The sequence below is a fragment of the Bidens hawaiensis genome, unplaced genomic scaffold (genome assembly GCF_021521415.1).
Source record: "Bidens hawaiensis isolate Kalapana, Puna unplaced genomic scaffold, B.hawaiensis_p1.1 tig00047005_1, whole genome shotgun sequence".
NCBI classification, from domain to species: Eukaryota; Viridiplantae; Streptophyta; class Magnoliopsida; order Asterales; family Asteraceae; genus Bidens; species Bidens hawaiensis.
The window spans coordinates 97953-119408 of NW_027498409.1; the positions used below are offsets into that span (position 1 = coordinate 97953).

The 21456-nt window shown below is 35.6% G+C and overlaps 3 protein-coding genes across 4 annotated transcripts; 2 read left to right on the top strand and 1 right to left on the bottom strand.

Annotated features, from left to right (window-relative positions):
* The first annotated feature begins 3481 nt into the window (after window positions 1-3481).
* On the top strand, window positions 3482-7170 carry LOC143596796 (putative serine/threonine-protein kinase PIX13). Of its 2 annotated transcripts, none has more exons than XM_077075478.1 (6): window positions 3482-3666; window positions 4134-4465; window positions 5531-5666; window positions 5751-5893; window positions 5980-6103; window positions 6676-7170. In XM_077075478.1, exons 1-6 carry the CDS (start codon window positions 3597-3599, stop codon window positions 7131-7133), a joined length of 1263 nt encoding a protein of 420 aa, XP_076931593.1. In that variant the 5' UTR covers window positions 3482-3596; the 3' UTR covers window positions 7134-7170. The 2 variants fall into 2 exon arrangements, with proteins under 2 accessions (XP_076931593.1, XP_076931594.1); XM_077075479.1 differs by having other exon boundaries at window positions 4137-4465.
* Window positions 7171-11202: 4032 nt separating this feature from the next.
* On the top strand, window positions 11203-14860 carry LOC143596797 (uncharacterized). The gene is made up of 3 exons (XM_077075480.1): window positions 11203-13769; window positions 13856-14408; window positions 14701-14860. The coding sequence occupies exons 1-2, from the start codon at window positions 11329-11331 to the stop codon at window positions 13965-13967; spliced, it is 2553 nt and encodes an 850-aa protein (XP_076931595.1). The 5' UTR covers window positions 11203-11328; the 3' UTR covers window positions 13968-14408; window positions 14701-14860.
* Window positions 14783-17378, bottom strand: LOC143596798 (protein NLP4-like). Its single transcript, XM_077075481.1, has 2 exons — window positions 16059-17378; window positions 14783-15682 (listed from the first exon to the last, which is right to left on the bottom strand). Exons 1-2 carry the CDS (start codon window positions 17215-17217, stop codon window positions 15054-15056), a joined length of 1788 nt encoding a protein of 595 aa, XP_076931596.1. The 5' UTR covers window positions 17218-17378; the 3' UTR covers window positions 14783-15053.
* Window positions 17379-21456: the final 4078 nt, after the last annotated feature.

Genomic DNA, 21456 nt, shown 5'->3' on the forward strand with positions numbered 1-21456 from the left:
TCTCATTTGAAAAGGGGATTGCCAAATCATTCTCGGTAAGACTAGAATGAAACATTTGTAAAGTTTCTCTTTTTTCAAAGCACTTTGAAACATTATGCAAGTGGAATTCCATCGATGAGGTACATCCCAATTAGCTCCCAAAGCTTTTCTTCCCGTATCTTTACAAAATTTTCTATAATCCATTTGTCTTTTTTTACTTTTCTTAAAAACTTCATGTAGCATTACTCTAAAATCGTTTATAACCGATGTAACCTCATCCGAAGCAAGTCCGTCTTGCACGATTAAATTAATGATATGTGCAACACACCTTGAGTGAAAAAATACACCATTGCAAATCGGCGTATATTTTAATTTTAATTTATCAACCGCCGATGTATTATTCGACGCGTTATCAAATGCAATTGAAAATATTTTATTTTCTAGTTTATAAGTTTTTATAACATAATCTAAAATTTCAAACAAATTATCTCCCGTATGTGGATACTCAAAGAGTTCGAAAGCAATGGTGCGTTTCATCATTTCCCACGATGACGGGTCTACCCAATGAGCGGTGACACAAAGATAAGATTCGTGTAGACCATGTGGAGCCGACCAAACATCACTAGTTAAGTTTATTCCCGTATTTATATTTTCAAAATATGCAATTAGTACCTCTTTGGCCTTCTTCCACAATTTTAAACAATAACGTTTAAGAGTATGACGACTTACGTGAGTGTATTGTGGTTGAAGCGTATCTCGAATCATGGCGGTTAAGCGAGGGTTGTCGAAGTGGCTAAACGGCAAAGCTTCTTGAATCACAAACTTCGCCATACGATCTTGAACTCGATCAATTTGGTATGTAAATATTCCGCCTTCACTATCCATTTGCGTTTGTTGCGACTCGACGTTCTGTTTCAACGCCCTGCAATACGGTCTTTCGATGTGTTTCTTCAAATTTGAATTCGAAAGTGGGTTTAAATAAATCCCACAAAACTTGCACCGAGCCTTCAATGAATGGTCACTCAATTCAACCAAATCCCAATTGCACCAAATCTCTTGATTACGATTATGAGGTACAATACGAACGAAACTTGGTCCGGCGGTGGAACCTTGACCAACCGATGATTGTGAGGCAGCCATAACAACAAATATGAATATAGAAGAAGAGAAAACAAGAGATTAGAGAACTCAGAACGTTGTAATAGCATTTTTTTGTATTTTTTTGCGTTCGGGTTTGCGTTTTGAGTGTTGTGATGAACCCATTACACCAAATACCTATTTATACTAGTAGTGGGGTGTTTGGGGAGCCAAAAAACGGTCATTTTTGACCCCAACGGTCAAAAAACGGCCATAAAACCGTTTCCCAACGGCTAGAACTACTCCAACGGCTAGAACCGGTTCCGAACCGGTTCCGGTCGAACCGGTTCCAGAACCGGTTCCGGTTCGGTTACGGTTCCTACCCGGTCCACCTCCAAAAATGTCAAACCGGTCCCGGATCGTCGGGTTGAAACGGAACCGAACCGGTTCCTACGAAAAACGGGTAGGAACCGGTTAGGTTCCACCGAACCGGTTCCAGGAACCGGTTTTGTTGTCCACCTCTTAACAAGCCTAGTTTTTTTTTTAAATGGGGCCTTAAATAAACATTGGGCCTAAAGCCCCACCTTTAAAATAATGACCCACGAGCCAGGCCTGCTAACATGTGTTATAATTATTTTATTTTATTAAAATAGGTAGATTGAATCATATTCTCTAATCTCTAGGATATGAAAGAGGAGGCTTCGGCTTAGTGTTTTTCACATGTTTTGTTGCTAGAGAAGTGGGAGAGGATTCATTTTACAATAAAAATAATAACTATTGTTATTGTTATTGTTATTGTTGGTGAATGTTTTGATACGTCATACTAGTATAAACCAAAAAGAAGATCATGAATAAATCAAAAGTTATTCAACGATTTAGTTAGTTTGAATAACAATTAGATTTAAATAACAACAGTGTAATACTTTCTTCTATACTTTAGAATCATACAAGTTCAAATTGTAAATTTACTAATCACTGAATTTGCTTTAATCACAACTTTTCGTCAAAATATCAATGCTATACATTAAATAACTCCATACAATTACTTTATATAGATTAGTTTTTAACGACGAACACACTTACCTCTAAATCTACATCTAAAATCCATCTGATGTCTATTTTATAAAAAACTCAAACCTGTACCATCTTAGTAATAATAAACAACTGATGTCACTAGACGAGAGGCTTAATTTGCTATTGTTATAAAGTCATTATTTATAGGCCAAAATGTTTATCGACTTTAAAGTTTTACATCATATTAAACTATGTGTTATAGGTTTAGTAGAGAAAGCTTTAAATATTATATAATAAATAGTGTTGTTGTGTCGTTACGTAGACACTATTTATTATACCTTGGATCACACCATCAAAGGGTGTTGTGATGATTATTACTCTTAATCATTGATTTTTTATTATTTCTTTTTTTTAAATCGTTGTTTTTTTATTAATTTATATTTATGTTTATTTTGTAATTAAATATTTATGAATACAACAAAAAAATCCATGAAAACTCATATTCTTCCAATCTTCCAAATCATCAGGATTCCGAGGATGATGACTAATCCATAATTTGAATAAAAATGTTTGTTTAAATAGGGGTAAAATTTTTAGCTTATTTTAAAATCTCAAATTGCTACCTGAATGAATTCTCAAGTCAAACAGGTACCTTCTTTTCCCCCTCCACACTCTCAACTTGCCCTAAGCCGCCCACGCCACACATGGCGAGTTAGCCCTAGTGTGTTTGCGTGTTCGTGCCATGGGCAAATCCGATGTGAGGGACTAATCCGGTGTGCTTCAATTCTATTAAAAGATTACCTCTAAATCACTCAACATTAAGTGTTTGGGTCACCACAATGACCTCTGAATTTGTCAGTAAACCGTGTACCTATTAAGCTTCAAAATGAAACTGAATAAAACTTTTACCCATTTATCATTTCACATGTATTCATAATTCTCAGTCTGTCACTCACACAACATTCCTCGCCCCCACCACCACCAATCACCACAACATTGGGGTAATTAGCACCAGCTCAACACCTGCTGACTCAAAGTCTATTAACCATTTATTTTTTTGAAGAGTTTCCCGTATACATGTGTCCAACATCCGGGTTCAAACCGATGAAATCAAAAATCAAACACACCTGAAACCGTAAAACCTAAACTGATAATTCGGTTACAAACCAATAAAACCGAACCGAAATGGTTAAAAACTAAAGAAAGCCCCCCAATAAATAATTCCGATGGACATTGACACAAGTGTACATACATGAAGGTTTGACTTTAAGCATTCATTCATTCGGCTGACTTGGTCATCCCATACACATAATTCTTTTCTTGTCCATAAACTAAAGAAAGCCCCCCAATAAATCAATTGTCTGCCATTCTAATAATATTCACAAAGAAAGAAAGAAAAAGGTCAAATTAACTAAACTATTTTCATAACAAGCAAACTCCAGTCAAACAAACAAACAATGTTACTGCCTTTATAAATAAATTCAAGACTTTTAATTCTCATATTGAAGGAGTTAGTTAGTTTAACCATGGGTCTTTGCTTCTCTTCTTCTTCCACCAATCAAAACACAAATTCCACTGGCAATCTTAGCTCCTCAGGTACAATCATTATTATATTTATATATATATGATTATGTTTCTGGTTTTTGGATTTTATATCATCTTTTTTCTTATATTTGTATGATTTAGTCTGTATTCTGTTCTTGGGTTTTCATCTTTCTGTTTGCTTGTTTTGTTATCAATTTGTATTATTGGCCCTTAATTCTTTTGTTTCATCCATATTTTATATTGTTTAATACAGAATCTTACTTAAAGTTTATTTATTTAATCCTTTTAATATTGTTTTTATATTCATATCTTCTGTTTTATCAGTTTAATTAAGCAGTTTATATCTGGGAATTTGTTTCTTCTTTTCATCTTTTAGCCAAAATTTATAAAACTTTTTTTATGGATTTTGTCTTTAAATTCTTGGATTTTTGTTTGTTTTAGTCAAACTTTTATTTTTCCATGTAACTTTGACCATATAGTATTGCAATCTCATGTTTTTAATGATTTTTGCATAATAGCAGCCATTTCACAGACCACAATTACCAGTACTACAACAAACTCATCATCAATAGCAAGCAAATCATCCCATGACAGCCAGTTTTCCGCGGCAACCGGCAACGATGAGGTAGGACCCGGTGGCCAGATCCTGCCTCATCCAAATCTTAGGATGTTTTCTTTTGCTGAGCTCAAAACTGCCACTAGAAACTTTAGAAGCGATACGGTTTTAGGCGAGGGCGGTTTTGGTAAGGTTTATAAAGGGTGGCTTGAAGACAAATCCACTTCAAGAAGTAGTGTAATTGCAGTCAAGAAGTTGAATTCTGAGAGCATGCAAGGATTGCAAGAGTGGCAGGTAATTTTGATACAAATATAATCTGTGACAGTTTGGATAATGAGTCGATTTGGGTCGTGTTTGATTGGAAAATATTAGTTGACTTGGTCAAACACGCTAAAAGTTTTATTTTTTTTTTGAACGACCAACTAAGTAACGCCGGGTACTTCGTACGCGGCCCCCATTGGCTAAAGGTAGCCCGAGCCAGCCACTAGTCCGGACGGACGAAGCCCCTAGCGGTCCACCTATTGAGGGATTCACCGGATAAAACCCGACCCCCACGCCCGCCAAATGGCACGACAGCGAGGAGCAGGTAAAACCGGGTGAGATCAGGACTCGAACTATGGCAAACCATGGTCATCCCTCATATCTCCCATATAAATTGGTGGTAGTGAGGTTTGAACCCCCTACCTCTCACTAGTAAAGTGAGTGCTCTACCATTGAGCCACAACTAATTTATATACGCTAAAAGTTTTATAAAATCTACTTTAAAAGGATATGAAGATATTTTTGTCATAACTAGCATACTAATCTTTATAAAAAAGGTGAAGAGAAAAAGAATGAAAAAGGTGAAGAGAAAAAGAATGAAAAAGTATTTGTGGGTGGAACCAGCATAGCCCATAATAGGCTGATTTTTTTGTTATTTATAGTAACTATTAGGGATATCAATTTATGACATGACCAGAAACAAGACAAAAAATAATCAGATTTTAGGTAGTTATATCTAACTTGTTTAGAAAAGAGGCCGTGATCAAGTTGACCTGTTTAATTAAACAGGTTGTGTTCTGATTGACTTGGTTGAATTATGTCAACTTTCTAACCTGTTTTACTGAAAGACGCTGACCCGCCAAGCCGACAAGAAAAAGTAAAATGAAATAAAAAGGCAAAGTTTTTCCGGGTCAAACCAACCTGACTAATACTGTGAGACTATTTTTCTAACAATATTGCTGTTGTATGATTGTATCATAAAAAAGTAAAAGACCAAGAATAAGAATGAAACAGTGTTTTTGGGTCAAACCAACCCGGCCCATAATGAAAAACGCTTTCAGATGTTAATAATTAGAATGTCATGTTTCATTTGAGCAGGCAGAGGTTGATTTTCTAGGCAGGCTTTGGCACCCAAACCTTGTTAAACTATTGGGATATTGCTACGAGGGTACCGAGTTGCTACTGGTATACGAGTTTATGCAAAAAGGGAGCCTGGAAAACCATCTGTTTGGAAGTAAGATTTTTTTAAAATGTTGTTACAGCCCGTAAGAATATCGAATTTGTGATTATGATATAACCAACGGGTCTAATTGTGCAGGAGGGTCCACGGTTCAGCCGCTTCCATGGGATATCCGGCTCAAGATATCGATAGGAGCAGCTCGGGGGCTTGCGTTTTTGCACACGTCAGAAAAACAAGTTATTTATCGAGATTTCAAGGCGTCTAACATTTTACTAGATGGGGTATATTGAGTTACTAATGTACTTGATATTATGAATCGGGTTGTGTTTTTCTGCTCTAATAACCTTCTTATCCTTGTTTCTGCCAGTCTTATAATGCAAAGATATCTGACTTTGGGCTTGCTAAAGTTGGCCCGTCGGCTAGTCAGTCACATGTAACGACTCGGGTCATGGGAACTTATGGCTATGCTGCTCCTGAATATGTTTCTACAGGTATTATATATGAGTTCTGTAAGCTTATGAACCACACCACATGGTCCATAACTCAGGGGCGTGAATTTATGATATGGCACGGACCTAACACGAAATTCGTGGGGTTGGGTTTAGTTTAAACGGGTTCGTGTCAGTTTCGGGTCAAACCAGTGTACACATTTAGCTAAACGGGTTGGGCTTGTGTTGACCTGATGGGCTCGCAGGCTTACATGTATAACCAGTTTGCTATTAAAGTTTTCTTATAATTTTCTTTTAATTTACAACTTAAAATGGTTGTGTATTTTATTCCAAAGTTGAATTTGATAAGAGAAATCGACATTAACTTTAATTGTTAAGTAACCGTTTTATATATGTGTGTATATATGTATGTATATATATATATGTATATGTATTGCTATAAGTTAGCCATTGTAGAGTATTAATACGTAAAAAATAAAAAGAATTCAGCTTGAACGGGCCGTGTTCATGTCAACCCGTAAACATGGTCCGTATAGCACCCCTGGTTCATATGGCTACATTGAACAAGTATATGGTGCAACCGCGTCTAAGAACACATTTTATTTATATTACAGGACATTTGTACGTTAAAAGTGACGTATATGGTTTTGGCATTGTATTGGTTGAAATGCTAACGGGCATGCGGGCACTTGACACCACCCGCCCAGCGGGCCAACACAATTTGAGTGACTGGGTCAAGCCGTACTTATCCGACAGGAGAAAGTTGAAGAACATAATGGACTCACGGCTCGAAGGGCGATACCCTTCAAAGGCTGCAGTTCAAATTGCCCAATTAGCCCTTACATGTATCGGGCCTGAACCAAAAACCCGACCATCGATGAAAGAAGTAGTGGAAAAGCTGGAACAACTTGATGCTATCAATGAAAGGCCAAAGATACCTAGAGTACACAACTCGGCTCATCATTCTCCATATCGACACACGCAACACACTTCACATCATCGTCGTTCTCCACAGCTTCATGGTACTCAAGAAGGGAACCGAGGAAGCAATCGTGCACCAAAAGGGTGGTGAAGTTACAATTTTATATTAATATTATTTACCCTTGGGGGATTAATATTTGCAAGTATCATACGAATGGATATTTATACACATTATGGTCGTCGAGTGCATTGTTTGTATAGTGTACCTATGAGCACTCTCAATGACTTTGTGAGATTTGTGAATTGTTGATATATGTACTTTAATAGCAGTTAAGACATGTTTAACGTTGCTTTTGTATTTTTGAGTTTAGAGATTTCGTTTTGTATTGCAACGGTTTTGTTATATATAGAATAGTAGAATAAAAGAAAGCTTCTTTTGTTACATCAGCCCTCCCTTTTATTTAGCGAATTCAATAACAACCAGGGGTATTTTTGGTATTTTCAGCAAAAATTGTTGTTGCTGGTGCTGATTTCAGATTCGGGGGAATACAGGAGAATTAAGAAAATTTTGTTACAACAAGTGGAGAATACAAGGAAACAAAAGTTATGTCTCCTGTGAGCATGTTTTCTTTATATTTTGTTTAGGGGGAACACAGACACTTATACCTGGTCTTCCTCTTTGTGTTCAACGGATATACTTACCTTCTACAGTTTAGAAATCTGTTGGTGGAGTTTTGTTGCCTAAATCAGTTGGAACGTTATATCATGGGCGAGATGAGTAATAATATAACGTCTCATATGTTCCATTTCAAGTAAGGGTGCTTAGTTTCTTGTTTGTTATGTCATTTGTATTTATGTATCGATATAATCTGCATGTTTGTTTATCTCAGACTCTTGCTGTTGGGACTGAGTTAGGGGACTTAGAGGCTGGGAAAAATGGTATGTTCGTATAGTTTTGATTGACCAGTATTAATGAGTGAGCTTATATTCGAAATTCATGTTTGGTATATAGTATATACAACAATTATATGGATTTTGCTTATACGCTTATGAGGTAAATATTCTCACTAAGCCATAATTCTGTTGTCTCACTTAAAAATTCCCCTAACTTTATTTTGGGAACTTGTTTGTTAAATTTGATTGTTTTTAATTTCGACAACCCGGGTTATTTGCAGTCCTAAGTTATAGTCTGCTGGTACAACATTCCTCTTTCTTCGTGTTAAATATTTATTACAGGAGACGTGATCTGTATTTAGTTATTATATTTACGATTATGCGGACTGCTGTTGATATGTGCATCTTATGATTGTTTATTGCAATTGTTTCTTTGGTCTACTTTGTTTCCCACCACTGTCTATTGATTATAGGTGACAAAATAGATGGGTTGGTGGGTTATGGGTCAATGTGGGTTAATGTTGAAACAAGTTTTAGCACTTGCGATACGGGTACATAGTTATTGTTTTATGATTAAATTTTCAAAATTGATTGATGCATTGCTTTAGGGTGCGAAATAAGCATGTTTGTCGTTGTGACCACATTTTTTCAAGCTGGGATGTCAATATGTTACCATTTTCTACACTTACCAAGTCAGACTCGCAAAGGAGGTTCAAATGCGAGTTAAACATCAGAACAACAGGTACAATTTTAAGGAACTATAACATGGAATGTTAAATAATACAATAATTTAGATTTGATTGAATGAGGAATGAGATGAGCTTTAAAATAAGTATGATGGCTATTCTGGTCAAGGTTAGTGAAAGTTGATTCATTTATTTTCTGTCAATTTTGACTTTTTTTTGTTCTTAATTTGACTTTCTGAGAGTCAAAGTTGATTCATTTATTTTACTTTTGTTTCAGGTTAATTGTTTGTTATTCTTAAGTTGATTCATTTATTTTACTCTTGTTCTTTCTCTTCTTTACACATAAAATTTCTTGGCTTTCGCGTCATATAACAAACAAGTTCAACATTGTTCGTCTAGTTATTGCACCGATATATATACAGTTTGAGGACTCTCTAAGGGTGTGACAATTTTTGGCGAAACTATTGCATTGTTATGGTTTGAGGATTGTCAAGGGTGACAGTTTTAGGCTTAGTTATAGTATCGATATGGTTTTTAGGAGTGTTGCTATCAGAATAACATTGACGTAGAGTTCTTTGTGTGACGGCCCTTCTAAGGAATACAAAGTATAACACTACCTGAAACACAACATAAATCCGACAATCCAGGAGCGGCTTAACCAATTTAAAGGCCAAAGCGAAGAAAAAGCCTGGGCCATTAAAAAAGAAAAAGAAAAAAAACTACTATGTACTGACTTTTTATTTAATATTAAAAAGATTTTAAAATACTTAATTTAAAAAATTTTAAATTTAAAGTTTGATTTCTCATTTTCTAATTGTTTTTGCAAACTTTATTAGTGGTTCTAAGTTCTGACTACTTATTTTACAATCCTTTCCATGTGCCTCTTCATGATGTTAATTGAAAATAGAGAGAAATAAAAAATAATAAAAATTCAGTAAATTGCAAAAAGTAAAAAAGTTTTATTCTAGGCAAAATAAATATATTGATTGAATTAGTTATTAACTAGTTTGTGATGAACATTACCACATTGCAACCTGATAGCCCCATGGTCATGTATCTTGTCTTCCTCTTGTCATCACGCTCCACATTCTCATTGACCTTCGCCTTCGGCTTTGGTTCGGCTGACTTCCTCTTAGTTCTTAGATTCACAACAAGCTCCTATAGGAACATATGCATTATGTGAATGAATTCTAGTTGTTATGTAGGGGAGGAAATTAATATACTTTACAGAGATCTATACTGTAAATTACACACAGAAAATCTTGAATTGTGTAAATATTGGCGGCCATTGATATTGTCTATCAATCTAGAGATGAAAGGATGACTTCATAATCAACCTATTGTTATATAGAGGAGGAAATTAGTATACAGAGGACACATGTTGATGTAAATTAAGCATAAAAAATCTTGAATTGTGTAAATTATGGACTGGAAAACCATAGACGGTCATTAATGTAATCTGTCAATTTTAGAGAGAGAATGAGTTCATAATCAACCTTATAATAGATGTAGTGCATCAATTTAGAGAGAGAATGGCTTCATAATTAATCTCTTAACCGTTTACAGATTATAACTGTGTAAATATTAGAGACTAAATTACATTTATGCTTCAATGTATGTATTATGTTGGTTAATTGCATTATCACCCCCTAGGTAAAAGTTAAAAAAAGGTACTACGTGAAGTCATTGTTTGATGAAAAATCGGAGAACACGTTTGGGCTGCATAATTTTTTTCTATTTTAAAACTAAAAGTTAGATAAAAATGGTAAATAAATCTATTTAATAGCTTCCTTCCCATCAGCTATAGTTATCTCTAGTCTCATTCTTATCTTTTAAAAGATAATAATTGAATACTATATTATTGCTACAAGCCTGTAATGGTTGGGTGAATTCAAAACTTATCAACTCAATTTTTTTTTTCTTAACTTCTTTCGTTATATAGAAACATAGATATTACATCAACATAGCAGGTAGGTGGGCAACAAGCTGCGCCGTCAACTCAATTATTAACAAATTAAAACAAGCATACAGTTACGTAAAATTATTTTTATGTAATTTGCACTCATACCATAATTAATATCTCAAGCATCGTTAAGTAATATAAGTATCAAAGTTTCCACTCATACTCCTAACATAAATGTGTATACATGAAGTCAAAAATACAATTAAGAAATATCTATCTTTTTATATAAGTTAATCTTAAAATTTTAAAATTTGAGTTCATCTAGATTAATCAAATTCGGTCTTTAAATTTTTGAATTAGATATTTTTTATTATACGCCAACCAAACCTTGCATTGTTGAATTACTGATGACCGGGCGAAGGTTATTAGGGACCCGGGGTGTCCCCGGTCAACCCCGTTTTTTCGCTTCATAGTAAATTTCAACGATTTTGTCTGAAAATTTTTATAGGTATTGAATCCGAACACCTCCATAATATTTTTCCATGACTTCGGTCACCCTTTGATTAAGCCCAAGCTTCACCATTTGAATAATGGCTATGGTCTAAGCATTACTTATATTCACATATAAACGTTAACTGGATTGACTAAAAAAAACGACTCAAACACGACACAATAATAAACGGGTTTAGCATAACACGAATAATATATGTCTTGGGTTCGGATCAAAGAACTCAACCCACCAACCCGACACGAAATTAGTATATCATACCAATTACCAACAACTTTATGTAATTTCCGAAACTTAGTATAAAAGAGGCCAACATTTGAAATAACAATAACAATAATATTCAAACCCTCCAAACATGAAACCTGCAAGAGAGTTAACCAATGCTCTTCTCAAGAACACCAACAATCCCAAATTAGCTTGGCAGATCTTCAATCGAATCGCATCCAATCCCAAATGCCCATCAGATGCACTCAATCAATCACTTCCTGTGCTCACACGTATCCTAATTGGCGCCAAAATGTTCACTGAAATCAATACCCTTCAAAAACTCATACTTTCACACCCAGCCCAAACATCAGACCACCCAATGCTCTTGATCATCCGAGTTCTAGCGAAACTGGGTCATCCCAGTCTTGCTGTTTCTCAATTGCAAGCGTTTCGAACTCGATTTCCTGATAAACCCGTCTCGGTTTCGTTGTATAATTTGCTTATTCGGTCGTCGTTTCGGGAAAATCTACCAGGGTGTGTTCGGTTGTTGTATGAAGACATGGTTTTGAGTTGGGTGAAACCGGAAACGTATACGTTTAATCTTTTGATTGGTGGGCTCTGTGATTCCGGGTGTTTGGATGATGCACGCAAGGTGTTTGATAAAATGCCTGAGAGAGGGTGTGTGCCTAATGAGTTTACTTTTGGGATTTTGGTTCGTGGGTATTGTCAGGCTGGACGTGCGGGTGAAGGTTTGGGGTTATTGGAGGTTATGAAGAGTATGAACGTTGGTTCGAATATTGTTATTTATAACACGTTAGTTTCAGCTTTTTGCAAGGAAGGTAAGACTAATGAAGCAGAGAAGGTGGTTGAGATGTTACGAGAGGATGGTCTTGCTCCAAATGTGGTTACTTTCAATTCCCGGATTTCAGCTTTATGTAATACGGGAAAAGTTTTGGAGGCTTCTAGGATCTTTAGAGATATGCAACTAGGAAAGGAGTTAGGGTTGCCTCAGCCCGATATGATAACTTACAACTTAATGCTTGAAGGGTTTTGCAAGGAAGGAATGATAGAGGAAGCAAAGAGACTGATTGAATCCATGAAGGAAACTGGTGTTTTCTTGAAAGTAGAAAGTTATAACATATGGTTGTTGGGTTTGGTGAGAAATGGAAACCTTTTGGAAGCACAAGTGGTTCTAAATGAGATGGCAGAAAAAGGCGTACAACCGACTGTTTTCTCATACAATATCTTGATGGACGGTCTATCCAAGAATGGTATGTTGCGTGATGCAAAAACGGTCATGAGTTTAATGAAAAATGATGGATTGGTTCCTGATGTAGTCTCGTATGGCATCCTACTTCATGGATACTGTAAAAAAGGGATGATCAGTGAAGCCAATAAACTTCTAAATAACATGATCGCAAACGGTTGTTTTCCAAATGATTACACTTGTAATAGTTTGCTAGAAAGCCTTTGGAAAGAAGGGAAAGTATTAGAGGCGGAAGAACTACTCAAGAAGATGAAAGAAAGAGGTTATGCATTGAATACGGTGACCTATAATATTGTTATTGACGGGCTATGTAAAATCGGCCAGGTGGACAAAGCAGTTGAAACTATGCATAAGTTATGGAATCAAGAAAATGATAGTGGTTGTAAGCCTGACTTAATTAGTTATTCCACTATAATTAATGCATTATGCAAAGACGGGAAGCTTGATGAAGCTAAAAAGACGTTCATTGAAATGATAGGGAGAAACTTATATCCAGATTCGATCATATACGACATATTTGTGTATCATTTATGTAAAAAGGGAAAGGTATCCTCAGCATTTCGGGTTCTCAAGGAAATGGAGAAAAAAGGGTACAGCAAAAGCTTGCAAACGTACAACTCATTAATCCTTGGGTTAGGAATGAAAAGTCAATTCTTTGAAATGTATGGTTTGGTGAATGAAATGAGAGAAAGAGGCATCTCTCCTAATGTTTCTACTTACAATAATATGATAAGATGCTTGTGTGAATCAGGTCAAACCGATGATGCCACTAAACTGTTAGATGAAATGTTGAATAAAGGCGTGTCGCCAAACATTTCTACTTTTAAGTTATTAATAAGACCTTTATGCCAGATAGGAGAATTCAGACCAGCATTGGAAGTGTTTAATGTTTCATCAAGTATATTTGGTCATATAGAAACACTATACAGCTTCATGTTCAATGAGTTAGTTGCTGGAGATGAACTTGTGGAAGCAAAAGATATTTTCATGTCTGCATTGGATCAATGTTTTGGAATTGCTAGTTTTCAATATCAAGATCTTATTAACAGACTCTGCAAAGCTGAAATGGTGGAATGCGCTACTGAAGTACTAAAGAAAATGATCAAAAAAAGATGCATGTTTGAACCTGCATCATTTATGCCAGTAATTGATGGTTTGCGCGTGGCGGGAAATAATGGTGATGCTGATGAGTTTTCTGAGTTGATGGTTGAGATGGGTTCTGAGGTTAAGGTTAGTAATCAAGTTAACCGAAATAGTAAGGTGTATAACAGTAGAAAATATGTAAATAACAGTGAAAGCAATTGGCAGAACATTCTGAACAGGTTTGACTTTCAAAGGTCTTTCTCCTTTACCATGTTCTTTATTCTAGCAAATTACATTAATCTTTTCTTTATGTGATTGTTAACAGAGATGATGGCAGTGGTGCTACACTGAAAATATTGAACAAGATACAGAAAGGATGGGGTCATGAAAGAATATTAAACATGCAGTCTTCAAAATATGACTTCCTTGATGAGTGAGGGTGTACTGATCAGATGTTTAAAGTATAAGTGAGTTATCATAAGTGAACTTTGTAATATGGTATCACACACACACACACACACACACACGTGCGTTCGTTTTAGAACCAACAATATGTCAAGAACCTCATAGTGCACTTGTACGTAGTGCATAAAAGATAATCATACATAGTGGGAAAGAGAAACAAAGGCGGTTAGATAATCGTTTTGTGTATCGTATTCGAACTAATAGGTACAAATGCATTATGCAATTCTCTCGGTTCTCAACATATCATTGTGATAAAGTTGCTACAAGAAGATTGTGGTGTTACAAATGCAGCGGAGTGGCAATATGAAAGATGTTTGTGTGCATTCCTTTAGCTTCAAGTGCTTAAATTATTCATCATTGTAATGGTACCAATGGCTAGCGTATATGATCAACAATGGTTACAATAAACCAGTGTAAGTATCACCTCTCTTATGAAATGTGATTTTCTACTTACTAATGAAAAAGAAGCTCTATTACATGAATGGTCAAGTATTGTTCTCATGAGTCACAATATATATCTCATATCTAGTTTCTTCAAGGAAAAGTAAAGTCAACTATTTGACCATAGTCAACATTACAAATATTTGGCTTCTGATATTGGTCAAAACATTCCTTTTCTTTATAAATGAAGGATCTTTTAGACATTTTATGTAATATTCAAACTTTTTTTTAATTTACATGCTTAATATTTGGTTTTTGTGACAGTTGTGGTTATCACAGAGAGATTCCAGTTTGGCTCCTCGAAACTCAGCTTGCTTATAAAGGATGTAAAACAAGATTCCAGGTATGAACAGAAACTCAATACAATCATTCAAACTCTTTGTCACAAAACTATGAAGGCTGATTGTTTATTAAAGTACAATAGCTCTCCAGAAACTTAAGTTATCAATCAACACCATCTTTATCCATGGAAAAACACGGGCCAACCTAATAATGCCCATGCCCTCATGAGTGGATTTATGTTGTAAAATATGAATTCATCTATATAATGCACAAAAACCTATAAAAAAAACTTAGCAATTGCCAATAAAAGAACTTCCAGATTCCTGATGAAAAGACTAGGAAACGAAGATTTTTATTGCGCACGTCTTAGTAGCCATGTTTATGTCCATGCATTCATCAAGATCCGCGTCACATGTTAACAACACCCACTCAGAGTCATCATCCAAGTACTTTATAGTGATAATATTCATATCCTCTATGTTAAACCGCCTCATTAACTCCCTCTGCAAATCTCCAAATCTCCATTCTTGTGACATATGCAACCGTATCTGCTGTTCACCATAACCAGCTTTCACACGAAATACACCTTCATCTGCATGTTTCTCTCTTTTAGTCTTGAACAATGAACTCCTTTGAACTTGAACTGGTTGTTGTGTGTTTAAGGTGGTTTGATTTGAACAACAAAGGGTTGAGGAACCTGAATCATGGCTGCCACATGATGAAGAACAGGATGTTGACTTTTTGACACGGTCAATAGTTGGGGTAGGGTTTGGTGAGTTTTGGGAGTTTAATTCTGGGAAGTTTGAATAGAATGATCCGAGTTGAATAGTACCCTCTGCACCTTGGACCGAGTCAATGATGAGCTGAAGCTTTTTCAGAGAATGGCCTACTTTCTTTATCTTTCGAGATGGCCATCTCATAATCCCGTGTTCCCTGCATATCCTCTTCAAAGTCGTAGGGCAAACTGAAATAACCAATACTAAGAAAATTTAGTTACAATGTTAGAATCCGACCCGGGTCAACTTTTGACCATGTTGACTTTCTTTTGATAAGAAAATTTATTTACAATGTTTCAATCTAGGGATAAAGTAACAAGTTTCTGTTCAACTTCTATATTGACCATCTTTCAGAAAAACTTAATCTGACCCGGGTCAACTTTTGACCATGTTGACTTTCTTTTGGTAAGAAAGTTTAGTTACAATGTCAGAATCTAGGGCTAATTTGATTAAAAGGTAACCTTTTTTTAACATGGCATTGATTCGGTGCATAAAAACCGGTTCTCTTACAGGTGGGTTTCATTTTTATTATTTTATATTTAAGAGATGGTGGCTATGACTAACCTCCAATGCTCTTTGCAGCATCTTTGAGACTCCCGGGAAAGTATTGTTGGAGAAGTGGTAAACTTATGTTTCTTTCCGCCTTCACTCGTCTCTTTTCTTCTGATCTTCTCGTTGCTAACAGTCGTCTTCTCCCTTTCGGTCTCATATCTGGCTTGACTTGTTTCTTGTCTCGGGTCAATGTCGACTGATAATAGTCCCACTGGTTTATCACTTTAAATTCTTGCGGTTCCTCTTTGTGGGTCCCCATTGAAACAATGACACTTTCGCCCCTCCGTTGGGCTTCCATCATGTCCAGAATCCAGGATGATTCGCCCGTTTCTTTAACTGAAACCGAATCTTCATCTTTTTCCAATTCATCATCGTTCATCACATATAAACTCCGGGAAACGCGCTGCATCACACACGATATCGAGCTTAGCATCTGTTTCTGTTCATCATCGGTTCTGCAATCACGTGGCAGAAAGAACTCCAAAACAAAATCGGTGGGGCCCGTGTAAGTGCTCCGTAGACGTATTGCAACCGCGCCACTGAGTCCCAACACCTTAGCATGGCCCGCTAGAGGGTATTCACTTGTACTAAAACCTGTGATATCGGTAGCAAAGCACGGCTGGTTTGTGCCAATCGCTTTACCAACAATACCTTCACCACGAGCCACATGCAGCTCGGTGCACGCCTCGTAGAACCCCAAAACATTAGGGTCAAACACGTAGGATGCAGACGTTATGACCGAGATGCAGCCTGCGGATTGCTGCTGGCATCTGGATCGACTCTGTTGACTACATGGGCTCCATGTTTGAGCCAAGGGCAAACAATGTGTGTCACATACCGATTTCAAAACTTGTCTGATTTCTGTCAGAGCTGATTCATAGGATCCATTGTAGAGATCCTGATATATAGAATTAGCAACAAGTTTGGAATTGAAATTGGCAGGTGTCTGATCATCAAAGAATGTATCGGTCAAACGATATTCGAACGGTTTAACGTCTCCTTCATCTTCATAACGCCTCTCATGAGAAAGGTTTTGGTATAAACATGTGAGGTATGATTCTGAGGAATTAAGGTACGGTGATGACGATTGTAAATCGTATGATCTGTCATCCAGAGCCGTTAGATCGCTTTCCTTAATCGATCCAAACACGGAGGCTAGATGATCATTCATAATAACCGTCTTTTTAAAAAGAAAAAAATGAATTAACAGAATTATTAGTTTGGAAGAAAGTTGATATGCAAAAAGTATGGAGGAAATGAATCAGGAGCCAGAACAAAGAAGGTTAAGATAGAACAAGAAGAGGAACATCCAGGAAGAATCGGTTTTGCCTGTTTCTATGTATCGCAGCCGCATGTACTGCACACGCATGGTTGCTTTTAACAAAACGAAGGAACCGAATGTGAAATGCTCGGGTTTTCTACAAACATAAATCTAAAAAAACAAGGAAGACTCACTTGTACTCCTGTTTGAGATCCTAGAATATATAGGATTGTAGCAGGATGGTGAGATGTACTTACAACAAACTATATTGTTATGAACTTGCAAAATGTAGACTTGTGGCTAGTTATATAGGAGAGAGAGGTAGGAGAGAGATTGCAAATGAGAATCTTGATTTTTGATAATAAATTTAGGTGGGAACTCTTGGACATTGCATAGCATGATAAGCATGATCATTAACAAATGTAACAAAAGTTGACTAGGTTATTATACCGACAACCTTAAGAAGCTGAGATCTGTCTTACAAGATATGTATTTGTAATCTTGGTATTATGGTTTACATGTGGTAAAGCTAGCAATATTCCATCTATGATATGTGCCCTTTACGCAAGCAATATTCGATCGAGGATGACCACAATCTTTCTTCGTATTCGTTTTGAGAAAGTAACTTGTTGTAATGATCAACGGTATCGGATGCTCTTTTGTCTTCTTTGCACCTTTCGTTTTCTATTGTTTCTTTGAGTATTCGTCTTGAGCTCTTACTAGCTTTTCAAACCTTATGTAATACGTATGTGTATACATTAAGTGGGCCGTTCATTGTAGAATCTGTTTTATGTCGAAAACTACGATAACCGCATAAACACATGTACATATTACTTAAATGTGGTACGTAACCACATATATTTCTCTCTCATTACATCTAGATAACTTTACATAGAAGTACTTATGCAGTACCAACAGTTTTGTAATTAAAATTGGTTTTGTATCGAACGTGCTACTGTATATATTCAAGCTTTTAGAGTTGAGTTAAGCAGATCTTGAAACTGGTGACGAGCTTATAAGAAGCTGGACCTCCACCTGACTAGCTAGTTTGTTTAATTTAGAACTGAGATTAAATAATAATGAATTTGTGATCCATTAATAAATTTGGTAAGCCTGAGAAAGTGACAAGTATCCACATATTCTTGTGCAATCGTCACTGGCACAAAGCAACACACTTTTGGGGTAATAAGTGGCCATTAGATCATCCCAAAGGTTTTAGATTCTTCTTCATGTAATATCATAGCCTATGAATGAATATACTTTCTTTTCTCTGTCATTAAGGGTCCTCCTCTTACTACTAGAAATAGGAAACTACCAAACACCCCCCTTTTAGTCAACTTCATTTATCAAATCTTAAGTGGAAATGCTACTATCATTACAAGACACATGATAACCAAAAAAAAAAAGACTGTTTTATCCATCATATAACACAAGTTCACTAAGTTTCTTTTCTTTTAAGTTAATTCGCTGATAATACACACTTGTACGTCCGAAATGATATGGTATTACTCGACTATAGGACAGAAGTATAAGACATGAAAAGAATATACTGATGTTGTGTGAGTGTTTGAAAATCAAGATGAGAGGTGTGAAACATATGTGGTAAATTGGTATTCTTGGAGGGGTGTAAGTGAAAGTTGAAGTTGCTTACGTAGTTGAAACTAAAGGCAGTGGTATATGTATATGATTTAAAAGCCTTTGGGAACGTGGGGAGTCCACGACCTTTTCTTGCTTCTAATCTATTCCCATATCGCCGCGTCCATCCATCTATGCTCTTATTGTCCTCGGACAAAATAAATAAACAATATATATGTATAATCTTTTTAAACTAAAGCTGTAAAATTATTATAATATAGAATTTTACATTAAATTATTTTTTCATTCGTTCTTTGTTGAATGCAAACCCAAGTTTTGCATTGGATTATGATTGAACTCAAAATGAACATATATATGTGTATATATATATATATAGTTGCTCCTGCTATTACTAGTTTTTAAGATAAAACCTGATCATGGGTCTTTCTACGAACAAAATCTTAGACTAGTGACGATCACCAAAACTTGCGAATACTTATATGGTCACCCGGTCTGCCAAGGATTTGATGGTTAGACTTTGACTAGTTTGTCAACTTTTCGAGAAGGTGGTTCCTGTGAACATCACATAGGTACTTTGACTTGGGTTTAAACTTTAAACCAGGGCTCACATTGAAGCATTCTTGTAACAAACATATACGTATGTGGTCATATTTATGATATAAAAGTTAAGTGTTAATGAAGTTTTAATCTATAATTTACGTCAAAAGTAAATTGATTATAATTATATTTAAGTTAAATGTTACATAATTTAAATATATATAGTTTTTATTTAGGATCGCAAGATTACTTTATATTTTCATTTTAACAATAATGTAAAAATCATTAACTTTTTATTGGAGGTAATAAAGATGTAAATGTAAACTAAAAACAAATATGAGTGTAAACACTCCAAAAGGTAAATACGTAACACACGAGCCAATAGTTTAACTATTATTATATTTTACATTAGTTATTGATCCAATTAATAATATGTACACACAACTTTTGTATAAATCACGTCTTATTTGTACATTAATCATTAGAAATATACAATTTCAGATAACGAGGTGGAGAATAATGTAACTTTTAGCTCTTTATATCAAATGATATAGTGTGTTTTGTGTCCTTGTTATCATAAAATAATGTTTAACCATGTGTGTGCATACTTCTCAAGTTCTCATCTCATCAGCAATTAATGTATCTAAAATGTGTTGTTTATAGTGAGACATGGTATTTCTTATGAAGATAGTATCTCTCGTGTCTACCACTAGTATTGGATTCGAATAAAGTATTACACAGAAAGGAAAATGACAACTTAAGAAAGATGTTTAATATTAAATTAAACTTGTGGCTGTGAAAGTTTATGTCTTACGTCATTTAGTTAAATATATAACAATGTATTTGTTTATCTTAATTACCTAATTTTTGAAGAAAGGAGAGAGTTTGTGCTTACATCACACGTAGAACCACGTCACAATTTCCAATTTATTAATCCTCCACTAGCTTATAACTGAAAAAACGAAAGTGGTTAACATGTTGCTGCTAATAGGGAAACAACAACTATCACCAATTTTGATACTTTCCCTTCCAAACATAGATTTACGCCTTGTTCTTGAGTATTTTTAACCAAGGAAAAAAAAGGAAATGAGAAGGAAGAATAAGGGAAATGAAGAGAATGATTTTTTTTTAATTATGTGTGTTCTAGAGTTGGAAGAAAATTAGAGGAAATGAAATGATAACTATGTTATCCTTAGTAATCAGCCTATTTTTGAGAGGATAATTTACGGGGAAAAACATCAATTTAATCCCTCCTAACTCCTACTTAGGGGGTGAGCAAAAAGCGGTTCGGAACCGTCAGAACCGGAACCGAACCGGTGCCTCAGAACCGCTAATGTGTGTACCGGTTCGGTTCTCGGTTCTCAGAATTTGCATTAAACGGTTCCCGGTTCGGTTCCGGGTAAAACCGGCGGTTCTAGACTTGGAACCGAAGAACCGGAATATTCAAAACGCTTTAAATAAATTTACCAATCCCCATTTTTTATAGAGTAAATTATTAACCGGCATCCATTCAATCATTTTTTTTAATTCAAATCTTCTTTCTTTACATTTAAGAACTAGCAATCATGATCAATTTTGATTTAAACTATCAAGGTAATTTATTATAAAATGATATGATCTTCCATTAATCTATCGTTGCTAATGATTTATTTAACTTCAACACTTAGGTTTAATAACGGATGTTCATGTGTTTTTATTGTAATCTAAATTAGTTTTACCATGAAAAGAAGACATACAATTGTATAAACTTGTTTTGAAATTTGCAAAATTTGCATAACTCATTTGATAAATAAATGATCGAACCGGTTCTAGCGAGAACCGCTTAGCGAGAACCGGCTTAGTGGTTCTGGAACCGAACCGGTTTACTATAATAGGTTCCAGTTCCGGTTATATTTTTCACTCATTTTCGGTTCCAGTTCGGTTCCGGTTCGGTTCTCGCGGTTCTGAACCGTTGCACAGCCCTACTCCTACTACTCTTTTCCTTTCTATCATAAAAAAACTCATGAACACCCATTT